The following is an 18745-nucleotide window of genomic DNA, read 5'->3' as shown; positions in this document are numbered from 1 at the left end:
GATGTAAAGAAATGATATATTTATGAAAATGAGTTAGGTGGTAATCTTTACAGTAAAAAAGATGAGGCAAAGTAGTCCACTGACTTCAAAGTTGGCATTAGCTTTTCTGAAGCCAGTGGGATTAACGATTAACTAAACTTTTCTCTTTTTATTAGTGTTTGTTACTGTGGTTAATGTTTTTATGTGAAATATGTGGTAACTGTTGTCTAAGTGTGTGGATACAATTTCAATAGTTCGGCTTTTAATGTTGTATAAGTGTTCATGTTTTACATTATATGGCAAGCTGTTGGGTAATGTGGGTATAAGATGCTCCCTCACAGTGGCTCCATACAAATTGTTATAATGCATGGTTGTGTAGATGGTTGTTTGGGCTGGTTATATGATAAGTTTCTCTGTTAATACGGTAAGCATTGTTAAAATAGTGTCTTAGATTCTTTATAATCAGATTTGTGTTTTGCCATTAGGGGTTTGGTTATTTCATGGTGTATATTTGGTCTGATTGCATACGGTCATACCATATCTTTAGTATTGTTTCACAAATTCCATGATGAGTTTTTTTACATTGGTTGGCATCAGAGTTTGCAGCAATAGTGTATATCTATTTATAAAGGTATTCTATGTTTAGTCCATTTAAGGTTGTTGTTTTCAATGTATATTTAGCATGTGCTAGAGGTGTGATTTAGGAAGATTGGCAGCTTTCATGGTTAATGCAATGGTATGTGTGACTATATTGTTAGTGGTGCAGGGTGCATGATTCTTGGGTTCTTTATTATTAGTATTTGCCTCTTATGTTACTATAATTGAACTGTGGTAGAAGTAGCCATTTATTTTGTTTAGGTCATTTGCAGTGTTTGTGTGTGGAATGTTAGTGTTGTGCAATCTGCATATTGATATATTTGACTTTGTAAGGCCAAGTTTTGAATGTCATTTATGTATATGTTGAACAGTGTGGGTGATAATATTGCTCCTTGAGGGACTCTGTGCTGTACTTGTATTTCCCAGCTATGATGTGCTTATTTTTGTTACTTGCATTCTGTCTATGAGAATTCCTAAACCAGGTATGCAATGTCCTTCTTATTCTTAGAGTATAGTTTGGTTAGCAGTAATTGGAAGGGACTATTATTGAACAAGTTACAATTATTTAAGTATACAACTGAACTGGAAAGGAAGGCCACATCTAGAAGCCAGAGAATAAGTTGCAAGAATATCAGGATGCTTGAATGAAACAATATGGAAAAATAAATATTTTAAAGTAGACAAAAACCAAAATTAATAATGCAGTAATCAGGCCTATTATGACATCAAATGAAGAAACAAGACTGGACACTAGAAAAACAAGACAAATATTAAACACAGGTGAAATTGAATATATTAAGAAAAATAGTAAATAAAACTAGAGTAGATAAAATAGACAAGAAAATTGAAATACAAGCAATAAACAACTGGGTATCAACCTGAAGAATAAAATGGATTGAACATGTGGAGAGAAGTGAAGATGGAATAATAAAACAAGTGTATTGGAAACCAAAGAATAAAAGACCTAGAAAAAGACTAAAAGATGAAGTCTTGGTTGCAACAGATATCACATCTAATGCATGAAGAAGTATTTCATGGTCATGTGTATCAAAAGCTTTGGTAAGATCAAGGAATATGAGGATAGCAAATTTGTTTTTATCAAGAGCTTTATTTCGTTAGTTTGTAATTTCATCTAATAACATGGTTGTGCTCTTCATTTTCTGAAACCTATACTACTATTGTGAGGTGATGCTATATTTCTGTAAGTAGTTTTGTAGTCTTGTGTACTTTTTCAATTAAGTTTGGAGATGACAGGCAAGTTGACTATTGGTCTATAGTTGTGAACATTTCTTTTTCCATGTTTCTAGATCTAGTTGTTTTTTTTCTAGATAGGCATAACTTGTTTGAGAATAGTGCCAGTGTTGAATATCATATTCACAAGTTTCAGTAGTACAAGATTTAGTTGTTCACAATGCGTTAGGAGGTCTGAGAGTCTGATTTTGTGAGAGAGAGAGAGCATCTTTTAGTTCTAATTTGGATACAGGAGGAAAGTACGTGGTTTGCTGTTGAACTTGGGTTAATAGTTTTGTGTTGGGCCTAATGGGAAAAGTATCTTTTTTTAATTGTATGATTAGTGAAGGTGTAGTTAAATGATTCTAAGAGTTCCTTCTGGTCTTCTCCTGACCAAAGTTTTTAGTGATGAAATCTTGTGAGGAGGTCTTCCTTTATTAGTATAGACAATGTTTCTTTCATATTGGCACTGTATTCCACAAATTTCTGAAAGTAATAGTCTTTTTGCATTCTAATTTTAGTTAGTTGGTTTCTTGTGCTTTTGTACAATGGTTGTAGATGAATGTTGTTGGGGTGACTTTTTTTTTTACTCTCTTCCATAACAAGTGTTTTATTGAAATGCTGTTAAGGATGTCCTCATTTATCCATGGATTAATTAGTGCATATCTCCTGTTTCTTTGGTGTTTTGTTGCTTTTCTGTATATCACAGAAATTTTGAGGCTCTCATATAAAGTTATTGGATCATTTATAAGTAGTTTGTTCCAATTTGTCTTTTATAAGGTTATCAGCAATACTTTTTACCATGAAACTAGAGTGCTGCTTATCTGGTGGGGATTTTATTGCATGTGGGGAATGTAACTTGTGGAATGAAGTCGCAATAAAGTAGTGGTCAGCTAATTTAGTGGTTATTACTGATGATGCATATTTGTTAGTCTGAGCTATATCTTTATGTGGTCCATGCATATTTGTGTTAGTGAATGTCTTCTCTTGTTAGAGAGCTTATAGTCAGGCTTATGTTGTACTTGGTTAATATGTCAAAATATGTGTTAGTGAAGAGTCACAGTTGAGGGTGTTAATATCACCTATTATAATAATTCTATCTGTTGTGTAATTGTTAACATTTAGCCATGTTTCTAATTTCTGGTAGGAAGTTGAGTGAGTTTCTATCTGAGGGTCTGTATATTGTTTTTATCATGTATTTATGGTTGTAGTTGGTCATGATTTCCAAATGTAATGTTTTTGTATGTTTTCGAAGTGGTTATAGTTTGTCACACTGTGCTTTTCATTTATAAATGCGATTATGCCATCTCCTCTTCTTTGTGGTCTACATAATAGGTAGCATTTGTTAATGTTATACGCAGACATCTTTATCATATATAGAAACTTCGGTCAGGATTAGAACATTAATATATGTCAGGAGGTTGTTGAGCAGGGTTGATAGTGTAATAGTATTTCTTTATGATTCATATGTTTGTGCATAGCATGGTGAGTCAGACTTTGTACAAAAGTTATCTATCCAATTATTATTTAACGATTAGAATACAACAGTTAACGTTTTCCTATTGAATATATTTCAGATTTTTATTATAGCCATGTTAGTGTGAGAAAATAGTGTAAAACTTTTTCTTTATAGTATAGAAAGGGGGGAATTAAGCACTACATTATGAGCCTGGTTAGATTGGAGTCGTATGAGATTATATAAATGAGTATTTTTGTCCTTTCGCATAAAGACCTTGGGAATCTTTAATCCATAGAAACTTTTTTTTTTCTGTTTTTGTTCTCCTCGTTTGGTACAATAAGTTTCTGCAATATGAGGGTTTGTTATGTAGATTGGAGTTGACAGTTGCCTGTTTATTGAGAACTGACGTTATTGGCTTTACCTTCTTGCTTGCAGCTAGGATGCGATCTCTCAAGCTTTTAGTGGTAAAGCATAAGATTACAGATGGTGGTCTCTCTTTATTTCATTGTGATCCTTGATTTACAGAGGTGATGTCAGTGGATGTGACCAGTATGCCTATTGCTGTGCTAATTGATTTGTATTAGGGAGTTGAGATCTTCTGACCCTGTTTTGGGTATCCCATTTATTTGCCGTTCTTTTTTCGTTTTTTCTGCAAGACATTTTCCACTTGAGATTTGAGGGTTTTCACTTCCTTTCTCATTGTTGTTGCAGTTAAGAATTTGCTGCTCTTCCATTACTTAATAGATCAGATTTAACAGTGCGCACAATTCCAAGCAGTTCTTTGATGCTATTGTTGTTGTACTGTAAATAGTGTTCATATTCCTTTTAAATTTTTGATTGATTTGCTCCATGTGGGAATTAAGCATTTCCTTCACTGTGTTTTTAAATATAATAATTATTATTGCTATTGTACAGATGCCTCCATGGAATCTAGACCCATTGCAGGAACCCAAACTATCCACACAATCTATCATACCTCTACTTGAACCATTAACAGACAAAGCACTCACAACTGACTGGCAACCCATTCCACTCATTCACAGTGAAAAATCTAGTCCTCACACCCTTACTAACCATACCTTTATTCAACTTCTAAGGATGACTTCTTGTTCTGGTACCTTTTTAGTCAAGTGCTGAAACATTTTCCCCTGCATCAATGCTATAAAAACCCTTTAAGCAACTTAAATGTTTCTCATTTCTCCCCAAGTAATCTTATGGGCTACCTTAGCAATATGTCCTTTAAACTTTAACTCTGCCTACCCCCCCCCCCCAAAAAAAACTTCATATATTTCCTGTAGTATAGTTCCATCAATATAGTATATAGTTTGTAATCTATTTATCCCAAAATGCATAACTATACATTTAATTTCTCCATATTAAACTGATATCCATTATCTTTTGCCCTTATTGACATATCTGAGGACCCACAAACTCCCTTTCATTTTTGACTTCGCTGAGTAAAAATTGTACAGACAATTTTTACTCAGTGGAGTACCTGGCTGACAAGGGAATTTGTCAGCCAGGTACTCCATGGCTTTTACAAAGTTTTTTTAGCAGACTGAGTTTGATGTATAGGGTTGGTACCAGAATTTTGTTTCTGCTAGTGCTGGGTGTTGCACATTCTTCTCTCTCACCTTCAATGATTTCCTTGCAGGCCAGTCTCTCTCTTCACACAGTGCAAAATCTTTGCTCAGCTGTCCCATTCACACAAAAAAACATGGAACTCTATATCTCAGATGCATCAACACAGTCATTATTTTCAAGTCACCACAGAGATGCCAACCGTACTTGCTATATTGAAGATAGCCCAACAGCTGTTTTAGGTTGTCATAGGTTTCTTTCATGTAGACAGCATGTCCAACTGAAACAGATGGAAGCTGGTTTCCATTATGCAGCAACACTGCCTTGAAACTCGGTTTCAATGAGTCTATGAATAGTTGCCATTCGTGCATGTCATTTTTGATTCAAAGGACATTCATCAGGTGATCTATATCATAGCAGAACACAAGGTCATCTTCCTTTCAGAAGAAAGGTGTAAACTGCTCACGACAAGTGTGAAACGAGGTCACTCGGACATTTTCCTTCAAGATTCCATTGTGGAAATCTTGATCCCAGTAACTCTGCTTTGGCCTTGGAACAGCTCCAGATTATAAGCAATATTGTTCAGTTCTTGTGTGAGAATGTGTGTGGTACAGATGGCACACCATGGCCAACATACAGATTAACCTCATTAACCCTCCTTACCTTAGGTATACAATTTAATACTGCTTCCTCTAGATGCCCCTTAGCTCTTTCCCATGCACTACTAACATCCCTTCCCTTGTAGTGTTTTATTCCATGGTACAGATTCAAGCTTCCTCCTAAATTTGTCATAATCACCTGTCTTGTAATTCCACATATATCCCTTCTTGACATAATATTCCTTATGTTTTACAATCTCCCAAGTCAAGATTGCATGGTCACTTTCATTGTCAAAGGCAATGTGGCCACCTTGGTTATGAATAGCTCTTCTGATCCTATGGCAAGATCTAATACTCTCGCATCCCTAGTCCCTTCTTGCCATGTGATCTTTCTTCCTTCCAGTCTATCTTCATAGTTGAAGTCCCATAATAGGTAAGTATGAGTGTAGTTATTAGTTGGAAGGGGAGCAATCATTCGATGCTATTGGCACACTCTCCCTCGATGAGTCTTTGGACTCCCTGGAGGTGTCAAATAATATAATAATAATTGCTCGACCTGTACCCATTATACTAATTTGCCAGTGCATGCCTTCCAGATCATCCATAGAAAACCCTGGCCTACAGCAACAACCAACTGCATTTTTTGTTACTGGCCTTGATCTCACATCAGTCTGCAGCCACCCTCCTGCCTATCTTCTATTTGTTTTGGCTGCAATTCATCTGTCATTAGCAGTACGCCTCCCTCATCCTATCTTTATCTTCCCTGAAAATACTAAACCCTTTACATTCTATCCTTGTAACTACATCTGCTGTTAGCCAAGTCTCACTAATGCCTTAACATGTAACTATATTTGAGCAAATACTTTAAGGCAGGGGTGTCAAATTGGCAGCCCATGATGTCTCAAGGAACGATACAAAAATAAAGGATGGTTGCTTTTTATAATAAAACAGAAATATTGATTTAAACATTTGATTTGTTCATTTGCATGCTACATTTATAGTTGCAATATGGATGCCACTGTATAATTATTTGATCTAAAATAAAATAATAAAAATATTCTTTTTTTTTTTTTTTTTTTTGAGTTGTAATAATCATTATATTATTTTATTTCTTGTAATAACTTTGGAAAATTAATGAAAACGTAATTTATTCTGTTTTTTATACTCATTCTTTCACTTCTCTTTTGATCTAATCAGTACGGCTTTTTTTAGTCAAATTTTTTTTTGCAGCCCACTTAAGATACAATTTTCTGGCAAATGGCTTGTGGTCCAATTGAGTTTGACACTGAATGTGGACTTAAAGCATTACTGTCAAAACTGGCAATGCTTTAAAGCATCATTGCCAGTTTTGCAGTGTATTTCATATCTGATGAGGAAACATTCTGTGGATCTACCTTATCACTGTGAGGTATATTGCCAGTTTTCATAGTTGACAGTGTTTTGTCACTATGAAAACATACGTCAAATTTTTACATGGAACAAAATATTTTCTGAAGTAGATTTCTGCAGAAATGCTGCATTTTCATGTGACTTAATGTCAAAAGAACACCGGCTAAATGTTTGTTTACAAGGCAAAACTAAATCAACATCGAAAATGTGGCAGAATAGTCAAGCATTTATAAGTTGATTATTATTTTATTTTTTTAACAACTTCTTTCTAAATCTGTAATTTCAACTCCAGCAATGGAAAAGGTAGTTGAAGAATGCTACGCTAATAACATCTTAAACTGCAATATTAATGAATACATTCTTTGGCTTATTGATCAAAAATACAACGACAAGCTTAAAGAGTTTGAGAAATATGATCTCACACTAAAACTGGCTTTCTAACCTCATCTGTTGTCTCTAGTACCCCTGAAAATTTATAAATGGAGCTGATTGATCTCTTTGAAGACAAGCTGAAATCTATTGGACAATAAGAAAAATTCCATTGAAATAAGGAAGAATACTTTTGAGTATCCAAAAAAATGTAGGCATAGTTCAAATTAAGACTTGCTTCACCAAAATGACACACTCACCTGGAAGATCAACTTCAGCTTAAGATGACAATGCCAAACATCTGCTTCTTATCCAGCAATAAGCAATCTCATATAAGTCATTAAGTTATGTACCACTTAGTTAAATAAATTAATGTAAAGCTTGTATTCCTAGAATATAATAAAATGGTGTTTTTAACTATTAAAGTATTTAGTTTGTAGAACTCCATTCTTAAAATACTTGAGTTTTAATAGATTTTTCATGTTGTAATATCAATATTCGTACTGTATGCAATATGACCTTTGATTTTAGTAAAATTTATGATGTGGCAACAACCAAAGAAAAAGTGCCAGATTTTATTACAAACAGGTTGCACATTTAGAATGGCAACTCGATGCTTTCACCTGAGTATAAGGGGAGAGGGAGTAATACATACCTACAGCATGTTGTGTTGTACAAAGAGAAATACTTTATTACTTTTCATGAGGTAAGTTACCATTACTAACATCATGCTTTTCATGGATTTAGGCCTACAATGACCTGTTCTGGACTCAGAAGTCATCATGGAATCTCTCTTTAAAGGGCACCCTGGAGTCCAATACTAATATGAATATAATAATTAATGAAAATAATTTATCCATCTCTGTGATTTAATTTATAAAATGCAAAAATATTTAAAAAAAATGAAGCACTTCATTTATAATAAACAATAGCCCACAATTTTAGAACTTCACTGGTGTTTATTAGTTATTTTCCACTTGGTTAAACTATAATAAATTTAGTTTAATCCTTTACCCAAGTATAGGCAAACAAAGTTTGCGCCTGAAGTAGTCCAAGACTGAGGCAACTCGTAGCAAAGGTGGGCCAAGCTCACATCTCCTTGCAGACATGTATAATGCTATGCATTAAGGGAAAGGCTACTACCCAGACCGGTTTCGACCTTTATCGAGGTCTCGTCAGTGGGAGGCAGACCCAGGTGATATTAAGGCAGAAGCAATGGAGAGATTTTGGTCTACCTTTGCTACGAGTTGCCTCAGTCCTGCACTACTTCAGGTGCAAACTTTGTTTGCCTACACTTGAGTAAAGGATTAAACTAAATTTATTATAGTCTAACCAAGTTGGAAATAAACTTCCATTAATAAGATGGTACACCTTTTGGCAACTCATATAAGTAAATATGACCTCTTCATTGCTTCTACCTTAGTATCACCACCTCTGGGTCTGCCTCCCACTGATGAGACCTCAATAAAGGTTGAAACCAGTCTGGGTAGTGGCCCTTCCCTTAATGCATAGACATTATACATGTCTGCAAGGATATGTGCTTTGCATTATGGGAGATACTGAGACAAGGAGTGATGAAAGCTTGGTTCACCTTTGCTACGAGTTGCCTCAGTCCTGAACTACAAGTGCAAACTTTATTTGCCTATAGTTAGGTAAAGGATTAAACTAAATTTATTATGTTTATTACTCAGTTGGTGTGAGTGAGTAATCACAAGGTCTGAGTTGGGAGGCTACCAGGCATGAGGATTTTAAGCAAAAGAATAAGGAATTAAAGTAGATGATTATGGCAAGCTTTGTAGTCAGTCTGGAGCACTGTCCTGGATGATGAGTTGCAAGGAAAGCTCAGGGAGCATTAGGACCACATTTAAAAACACTGAAAATAATGTCAAATGTTAAGAAGATAAATGATAGGATGACAAATGAATAAAGTTGGATACAAGATGGCAGATGCATAACTTGGAGTCTAAAAATCTTGACAAAGCACTATGAAAAAATAGTTTGATAAATTGGCCATCAGCCAAGTGAAATCGGATTTTCATTGTGTGCCCAGTAAGGAATGATTGTGAAAGGGTGACACTGGGTGGTAATGGCAAGTACCTACAGGAATGTAGTGGAATTATATAAATGTTAAAGATACCAAGCTATTTTAAACCTAGTTTTACTCCATTTCCCAAGTAAGCAAACAGACAAATAAGTCAAGTTTGCACCTGCAAGTCTAGCTGACCCTGCACATAGTGCAAGACCAAGGAAACTCATGGTAAAAGTAGAATAAGCTCTGATCACTAATCTTAATATTTACCCTTAATGCAAAGCACATCTCCTGGAGGAGATGTATGATGCTTTGTATTAAAGGCAAGGGGCCACTACCCAGACTGGTTTCGACCTTTATTGAGGTGCTTTGCATTAAGAGTAAATATTAAGATACTAGTTTAAAAGTAGCATAATTACTTTTTTTATATAAAGGAATAAAAATTATTAGTTTGTCAGATGTTAAATGGTTGGTGTGCTTCATTTTATCAACTACTGTTTGTAGTTTTGAGGTCTCCAGAAAATTAATTAAAAGACAACTCACCTTGGGGGGGGGGGGAGCAGTTTATTGAAGGAAAAAAAATCGCTGAATAGCAGTAACTTGAAAAAGTTATGGAAAATCATGACAATAAAATATTTTGCAGAAAGAGTTCTCTTCAAGGATTAGATATTTGTCTATTCCAGTTTCACTGGTCTTCCTCTCTCTTTCCCTTTGGTCTATCAATCTACCTCTTTTGTTGGATGTCTTTCCTAAATAGATGTTTTTTCCATTTTCTCTCTATATTCCTTGATCTTTTCATTTGTCATAAATATCTAGTTCTTTTCTGATGTATTTCTTATGGTACAATTTTTGTGCATCCTCTAATTGCTCTTAAAAATCTCATCTCTGCAACTTGTATTTTACTTTCCTCTTTCTTTTTAGTGGTCCATGTTTCTGAACCACATAGAAGAGTGGCCATTACTTTATAAAAATTTAGTTGAGTTTCTCATCTTGTTTTTTATTCAGTGTCTTAATTGTTCCACAGATTTTCTGAAATTTCTTTATTTTTTCATCTATATCTTTAAGATATATTATTATGCAGTCTAAATAAACTGTCATCTGTTCTATTATTTTATTTTCTATAACTATTTTTGATCTAACATGATCTTAACCTTTAAATGCCATGACTTTTGTTTTCTTTTGTGACATTTTTAAATCGTCTTGTTAGCTTTATAAACAAATTTTTGAAGGCATCTTCATTGTCTTGTAATAATATAATCTGATCATCTGCAGCATTGTATTGATAACAGTTCTAGTGGTTAACTAGATACCTTGTTTTACTGTTTTCCATATTTTAATAATTGGATAAATCTATATATTGAATAGAGTTGAAGATAAGCTACATCCCTGTCTGATGCCCTGATTTATTTCAGTCTCCTTTTAATTTATTCCTAACTGTTAACTATTTTGTATCTTTAGCTAAACTTTGTATAGCTTGTACCAAATGTAATGGATACTCTTGTTTTATCATTATATTCCATAACTTTTATTTGTATTTTATCAAAAGCTTTCTCATAATCTATAAAGGCCATATGAGTCTCTAAATTAAGTTCTCATCTTTTTTCAATAATTTGTTTTAACACATAAATATTGCCTATACATGATCTTCCATGTCTGAAACAATTTTGTTCTTCTGAGAGTAGACTGTTTTCAGTATTTCTAAGTCTTTTAATTCAGGATTTTACTATAAATTTTGTAACCTATATTTAATAAACTTATTCCTCTGTAATTTCCACGATCATTGTTTCCTTTCTTAAACATAGATATAACTTTAGCTTTTAACCAATCTGGAGCCTAACATTTCCTCCAACAGTTATTTATTAATTTTAAGAATCTACGATGTAAATATTCTCCACTATACTTCCAAAGTTCTGTATTTATGCCATCTAATCCACTTGATTTTCTATTTTTGACATCTTTGTTTATTTTAGTTCTTCCAATTTTATTGGTTCTATATGAGTGCTGATTTCTTCATTATTATTATTTTCTGTTATTAAATTTGGCTTGCAAGAGCCTGTGTAGTGCAGTGAATGTGACATTTGCACACCATGGCGCTTGACCACACAAAGGAAGACTTTGTTTCAAATCTAGTCGTTGACTAGAGGAAATTTTTCTAAGCCTTTTTTCGACCGGTTCCTGAGTTAGTTGATTTTTGGCTTGGGCGAGTGGGATTTTTTTCCCTGTAAACTCAAGAAAATTGACCGTAGAACCCACATTATTTCAGACATTAAATATGTTGTGTTAGGGACCATGAGATTGCGGCACTTGAAGAGCCATCTCTCTTCGCTGTGTGTGTCACTTAGTGATAGCCTTGGACCAGCTATCTCTGATTGGCTGCCAGTGGAGATTGAACTGCCGCTCAGTCTCCAAAAGTTAGGACTAAACAGCCTAGCCTACTCCCTATACGGGAATAAAAAGGCATTAGCTGGTTTTTCTTTTTTCTTTTTTTTAATTTAGCTCGTATCATAATTCTTGTTTTATCTCCATTGTTTCTCTTGTATTATGTTGATTTGTGCTATATATCTTTCTTCATTGTTTAATTTCCTTAATATTTTGTAGGCTATATTATGTCTTCCATGTATGTCCTTTATTTTATTAATCTGTCTCAAGCATCTTGGTAAGCTTTCTGCACTATGGTTTTAGCTATTTCTTTTGTTTTTGTATATTTCATTTGTATGCCATTTGTTTTTCTTTTATTGCATTTTCTATATCTGTGTTACAGATTTTTAATGTTTTTCTTTCCAATGATTTCAGAGGCTGCTTTATGGATTATCTTTATTGAAGTTTTCCATTCTTCTAAATCGTCACTGATTTGGGCTTCTTTTAGGTCATCTGTTAATCATGATTGATTCAGCATTCTAATGCTTTCTTCTTGTAATAGATATTATCATTATTACCCAAGACCCCATGGAGTCACTCATCTAGGAGGTCCTTTTATCAAACACACAGCTCATACCGTGCTTTAAACACACTCAAACTCTCTGCAGACACCACTCTCAGGCAAGGCATTCCAATCATTCACAACTCTGCATGAAAAAAAACCTGCTTCTCACTCCCCTACTCACACCTTTCTTATACAGCTTCTAGGGATGACCTCTGGTTCTCCCCTGACCTCTCAATATTTTCTGTAGAACCTCTCCAGTATTGATCCTATAACAATCCTTTAATAATTTGTAGGTCTCTATCATATCTCCCCTCCTCTCCACCAGACTCTGCAAGTTGCATCTTCTCAATCTTTCCTCATACTTCATCCTTCTGAAGTATGAGGAATCTTTCCAACATATCTTCATCCTTCTGAAAACCAGGTGACCAAATCTGGGCACAATAGTCCATATGGCCTAATCAAAGCCTTATACAATGGAACAAGAATCTCCCTACTTCTACAAGTCTGTGTCCTCCGCATCATTCCCTGAAGCCTTCATCTTGTCTTCACAATTTTGGCTATGTGTCCCCTAAATTTCAGATCCTTATCCACTATCACCCCCAGATCTCTTTATTTCCTCCACCACAATATATCCTCACCAAGCATAAATTCTGAATATCTCCATCCAATCTTCACCAATATCATTAATATAAAAGTTAAACACCAATGTCCCTAAAACAGACCCCTGAGGCACACCACTAGTAACTTTCCTTTTCCTGGATATTGCTCCCCTATACACAACTTGTTGATACCTATCAGATAGCCAGTCTCCAATCCTATGCACCAATCTAATATCCAACTCCATCCACTCCAGTTTGACTATCAACTTATCATGCAGTAATCTATCAAAAGCCTTTGCAAAACCTAAGTATATTACTGTGTGTCCATGGAAGCAGTCACCTTATTGTAATAAGTAAATTACTAAAACATGACCTCCCTTTAGCAAATCCATGCTATCCATCAAAGATAATACCATTGTTGTCAACCCAATTCTGGATCCTAGTTCTCACAAGCTTCTCCAATAACTTAACTACAACACCTGATACATAGATAGCCCTATAGTTTGATGTTTGAGTTCTATCACCACCTTTATGAAGTGGCACAATCTTGCCCTCTTCCACTCCTTAGGAATATACGAGTGCAAGACTCGTGTTAAAATATATGCTTGTTATTTCTTGTTTTTCCTTATTTACTTTCTCCATTTTGCTAGTATTTATATTTTAGTGAACTAAATGATCAGAAAAAATTTCACTTCCTCTGTAAACATTCGCATCTCTCACACGCGAAACTAGTTTCTGATTAGTAATGATGTAATCACTTATCGATCTTCTGCCATTCCAAGTGTGTGTGTGTGTATTTTTTTTTTTGAAAAAAAAAAGTGATTATTTTAAAATTATTGAATGTACAGAAGTCTAATAGTTCTTGACCATTACTATTCATGCAAATTTCCCTATATTTTACCAAGACATCTGGGATTGGATTATTTCCAACTCTAGCATTAAGATCTCCTGCTATTAATATATAGTCATTTTTATTACATTTAACTGTTTTTGTAGTTCCTCATAAAATTGTTCAGAATCCTATTTGCTACCTCCTTCAGGGACATACTCCTATGATATTTAAGTAGCTTCTATTTGGTTTTAATTTAATTCAATCATTTACAAAACTGTAATTTCATATTCTATTTATTATCAATTAAAATGATCACACCACTAGAAGCTGTGATGTTGGTCCACTATATAGCATAGTAAAACTATCTTTTGTTCCCTTTAATTTATTTTTTGTTTCGGTTATGCTATGTTAATATTTTTAGTTTTTTTACTACTTCTAATTCCTTTTTGTTATGCTTCACACATTCCATGTGGCTACTTTTAAAAGGTATGACAAGTTGAGATAGAGAGCAAGACTCATGAATGGTATTCTGGCAGAGCTATGGGAGAAGGGAGTGCAATTTGTAGATATGACATGTATTTGAGGGAAGAATAGATTTGTATAAAATGTTGAATTGCATCTGAATGGGTCTGGTGTGAGTTAACTGCAGAAAGTGTTGCTAGAAGGAAGTGCAATGTAATGAGTGATTCAAGCAAGAGTTGAAATGAAAGATGAGAGTGGAACAGATGAGATTGAAGTGCTTATTAACAGAAATAGTGAGACGAGAGAATGCAAGTGGGACAGGGAAAATGAGTGGGGGAGAGTCGATGAACAAGGAGATACTACATCAGGAGAGTGGATGTTGGAAGTAATAATGAATGTCTGTCTAGAGATGATCAGAATGGAATGGTCTGAGGTAAGTGGAGGATAAAGGTGATTTAATGGGTAGGTAGGGGAAGTTGCAACCAACAGGTTGTATAGTAGGACTGGTTATAGAAAAAAATAGAAATTCTATTCCCTCTCTTCCATCTCTCTATCCTAGTGAAAGATGTTTTTCACTAGGATAGAGAAGGAGAAAGCCCTGATGATAACAGGGAATTATATCCATATAAGCAGCAACAATTTTAAGGCAGTATAATGTGAGGTGGGGGGTGAACAAGGGAAAAGTAATCATTATGGGTGCTATAGAATATGGATAAGAATGTAAAGATAGTATTATTTAAATTAAGGGGATATTAAATCCCACATGGTTTTAAAACCGAATAAGAAACTCAAAGATTGGAATCAGTTTCTTGCCGAATATAGTAAACTAAAGTATCGGCGACCACTAGCATGAGCTAATGCAAGTGACCCTAGTACGTAGTACAATACCGGACAACTCGTAGCAAAGGTGGTGAAGTTCTGATCACTATTCTTAGGTATTTCCCATAATGTAAAAACACATTTCCTAGAAAATGTATGCTGTTATTACATTATTTATTTATTTTTATTTTATTTATCATTTATTTTAAAACAATGTGTGGGATTTAATATCCCCTTAATTTAAATAATGTCTAGCTTGCCGAAATGAAGCTTATTAGCTCTTTATATTTAAGTAAAGATAGCATTTTGGAATAAAGAAAACTAATTTCTTGTTCTTGAGATGACTATTATACAGTATATAAAGGAAAGCATGCAAAGTTTTAGATCTGATAATTTCATTGATGTCATGAGTGTGGGGGGGGGGGGGTGTTGCATTTCCCTCCATTTGGTGAGTGACCATGATGTGATCACCTGGGTGATGGCTAGCCATATAAAGACCTTCTGCAAAGAAAGAATGTATGTGAAACTACAAAACCAGTGATTTATGAAATGCTTAGACAACTTGGAGCTATAGTACAGGATGAGGAATTAAGCAATATGGAGATAAATCCTGCTTAGGCACTGATGGGTATTTAACAGCATCAATCCATGAATGTATTCTGAAGGTTAAAAGGCTGAATAAGGTAGGTTTCAAATGGATAGATGGATGATGATTAAGCATCAAATCTGGAAGAAGCTACTTTGGAAGTAGCACAAGATGAATAATCTTAATCAGTTGCATGAAGAGCAGACTAGGAAGCTGACTCAGTTGGTAAGGACAGCAAAACTTCAGCTGGATCAGGAACATGCAAATCAGGCCAAGAAAAATCCTAGAAAGAATGGTAAGATGATGTTAATGCATGAAAATGGTAAATTTGATAATTACTGCAGAGGATATAGAGGTATTCAGTGAGAAAATTCATCAAGGCGTTTCATCCTCATCAGTGTGAAATAGTGAGAAATTCAAGTGCAGAGGAAATAGATGGTTTACTAGTGAATGAGCAAAACATGTATGAGGATAAGCTTGATGACAATAAGTTGATTGCATATCACCATGCGTCTTAAAGAAATGTTCTAGGGAGCTGGTGTCAGCCTTGGCTTGCCTATTTAACAAACCCCACAACTTCCAAAGGAGTGGAAGAAAGATAAAATTGTTTCACTTCACAAATGTGGTGATAAGGAAAATTATAGGTCAACCTGTATCTGGAGTTGTGGTCAAGGTACTGGAAAGGTTGGTAAGAGCTAGGATATAGAAGTGAGTTGATAAGATTAACATTCTCTGATTGTCAGCATAGGTTTGTTAAAGGAAGGCCATGTTTTATTAACTTATGTACTATACAAGGTGGCAAATATATTGAACATGGGAGATCTATATACAGTGGTATTTAGTAAATTTTACGAAAGCTTTTGATAGTGCCACCCAGCAAGTCAATAACTAAATGGAAGCAGATGCTAGATTAGTGAGCAGGATAGGTGACTGGCTGTAAGATAGGCATCAGCAAGTTGTGTATGGGGGGGGGGGGGGTATCCTGAAAAAGGAAAGTCGCCAGTGGTTAACAGCAGGAGTCTTTGAGGCAATTGTTGTTTAACTTGTATATCTCCAATATCATTAATATATAACTGTTTGGAAGATTATGCAAAATTTGGCAGAATGATGAAGAATCAAGAATGTGTTATGATCTTACAGGGAGACGTGAAAGATTGAATGAGTGGAAGTGAGTAGAACTCAGTTCAATGTTGCAAAGTGTCAACTTCTGGTAAGAAAATTTGGTAAGCAATGATGGGATGCAAAGTATACACTTGGAGAAATTTTGAAGCTGGTGGTGGAGATAAGATCTGGGAGTGGTGGTGGAGGACAAGCATCTGAAGTTCAGTTATATTGTGCAAGTGCCATAATCTAATATTATGACTTCAAGTGATGTAGAGGACCTTAATGTGCAGAAATAGAAGTGTGTGCAGCCTTAATTAGGTCTTACATGGACTAAGGTGGTAAGATTGACTAAGATGGTAACTGGTCTTTGGGATGTAGAATATGAACACAGATTGAGGATATACAACTGGCAAAAGCCTTGTGAATAGGAGGAAAGAGAACATGATTGAGATATTTAAATCGGTGTAAGGGGTTGATACCAGTTTAAATATCTTAGTGGAAGGGGGTTAGAACAAGAGGGCAACTCAGTTTCCAGTTTTTTAAAAACTGGAAACTGAGTTAAAGCACAAGTTTTGTAAGAGTGTACTTCCTGCACTGAGCCTTTTGACTTCATGAAAGGTATGTTAATAAAATTTAGTTTAAGTGTTTCCATTCCAATTGCTTTAAATCTGAATGTTTTTTCTCCACTGCATAACAGCAGTATGCATTAACTAACATTTTCCTCTAAACTTTCAATATTGATCAATCTCCCCCCCCCCCCTTTCAGAATATTAGAAAAAAATATTGATCATCCAAGTAATAAACTACCCATTTCAGTAATGTGTCATAACTGAATTGTAATACTGCATTTAAATTTGTTACCAGGGTTTGTAGCACAAAAATACTTCAATTTTCAAAAGCTAGACATCTTGAATATTACAGACATCTCAATTTCATTACCTTTTTTTTTATAAATGATCGAGGATTTAGCTTATTGCAATTTTGCTATTTTAACATTGCTTGTAGAATTATTCTGTATTTTAATGTAGTTTATTTATTTCAGGTTATATTATAGTGTATGATATGCCATGGCTATTTAATGGTAAGTAAATCTTGCTTTATCGAAGATCTTAGTCTATGTGTGTTATGTGTGAATTTTAACTCTAGGCATCTGTGGCACCATTAAACGTAATGGTAGTTTGAAGTGACTAAAGGCATTTGTTTCATACTTGCAACAAGCATTATGAGATCAAAATAATAAAGCAGCATGCAGATAATAGAAATTTTAACTTGGAAAAAACTACCAACCCATTTGTATATAGGCAGAGTTTTTTTTTTTTTTATTATTATCTAACATTCTTAACATCCTTCTTCCTCTCTGCTGTTATTAAATCACGACCTCTTCCCCTTGAGTGCATTGTACAGGTAGTGTAAATAACTTCAAAGCTCATTATGATAAACATGTTGCTGGTTGAGTGATCATCCCATGATGAGTCTGTGGTCTCAATGTAGGTTACCAAATAATCATAATAATCCTTTCAATGTGTCCAGAGTATATCAACTTTCTTCTGTCAATATCCTTAAAGTTCTACTGATCCTTTCTAACACCCATCTGTTTGTCTACCTTTCAGTATATGATATCCTCAATACCCTTCTGTAACACCACATCTCAGAAGCAGCTATCCTTTTCTTATTAGACTTCTTTAGGTTCCAAAAAAAGTCACAGCTGCATTCAAAATCAACTTCATTACTGTGGAGATGTCCAAAATCTGGAACGATGGATCTAAGTCTGACTGTTGCTTTAGCCATTCCTCATCTTCTGAACAGCAATTCTTCACATTATTACTGGATCCTAGGTACATGCCTTTGCTGACTTCCTCAATTCTTTCTCCATTAAGGTACACTTGTTTCTTAGGAGCTTCCCTGTCTGTATTTCCTTTTTTATTATTTCGTGCTACTCCAGGGAGCCCATTGGACTCATCGAGGGAGGCCCTAAACATCATGTCCACACAACTATTCGACATTCTCACAGTATCTATCATACCTTGCCTTGAACTCGCTCACTGTCATAGCACCCACAACACACTCTGGCAGCTTATTCCACTCATTTACCACTCTAATAGTAAAGAACCCAGCTCTAAAACCCCTGCTAACCACACTCTTGCCCGCCTTCCATAAGTGTCTCCTAGTTCTCCCACCACCAGTCCTG

At 34.9% G+C, this 18745-nt stretch overlaps 2 protein-coding genes across 3 annotated transcripts in view; one reads left to right on the top strand and one right to left on the bottom strand.

Annotated features, from left to right (window-relative positions):
• The window catches only part of LOC150109443 (motile sperm domain-containing protein 2), a 104494-nt gene that overhangs the window by 69050 nt on the left and 16699 nt on the right, over nucleotides 1–18745 (top strand). Inside the window, exon 6 of the mRNA XM_090413174.1 lies at nucleotides 17600–17638. Within this exon, the coding sequence (XP_090269300.1) occupies nucleotides 17600–17638 (39 nt within the window). The remainder of the gene's footprint in view (nucleotides 1–17599; nucleotides 17639–18745) is intronic.
• Nucleotides 7831–18745, bottom strand: part of GluRS-m (putative glutamate--tRNA ligase, mitochondrial) — a 189083-nt gene continuing 178168 nt past the window's right edge. For both annotated transcript variants that reach the window (XM_090408318.1, XM_090408334.1), the window contains exon 15: nucleotides 7831–8023. The gene's annotated coding sequence lies outside the window, so the exon portion shown is untranslated. The remainder of the gene's footprint in view (nucleotides 8024–18745) is intronic.

The sequence above is a fragment of the Typopeltis vanoorti genome, chromosome 2, assembly GCF_054136105.1.
Source record: "Typopeltis vanoorti isolate ZY-2024b chromosome 2, IOZ_Tvanoo_1.0, whole genome shotgun sequence".
NCBI classification, from domain to species: domain Eukaryota; kingdom Metazoa; phylum Arthropoda; class Arachnida; order Uropygi; family Thelyphonidae; genus Typopeltis; species Typopeltis vanoorti.
This window is presented reverse-complemented; position numbering and strand designations above follow the sequence as displayed.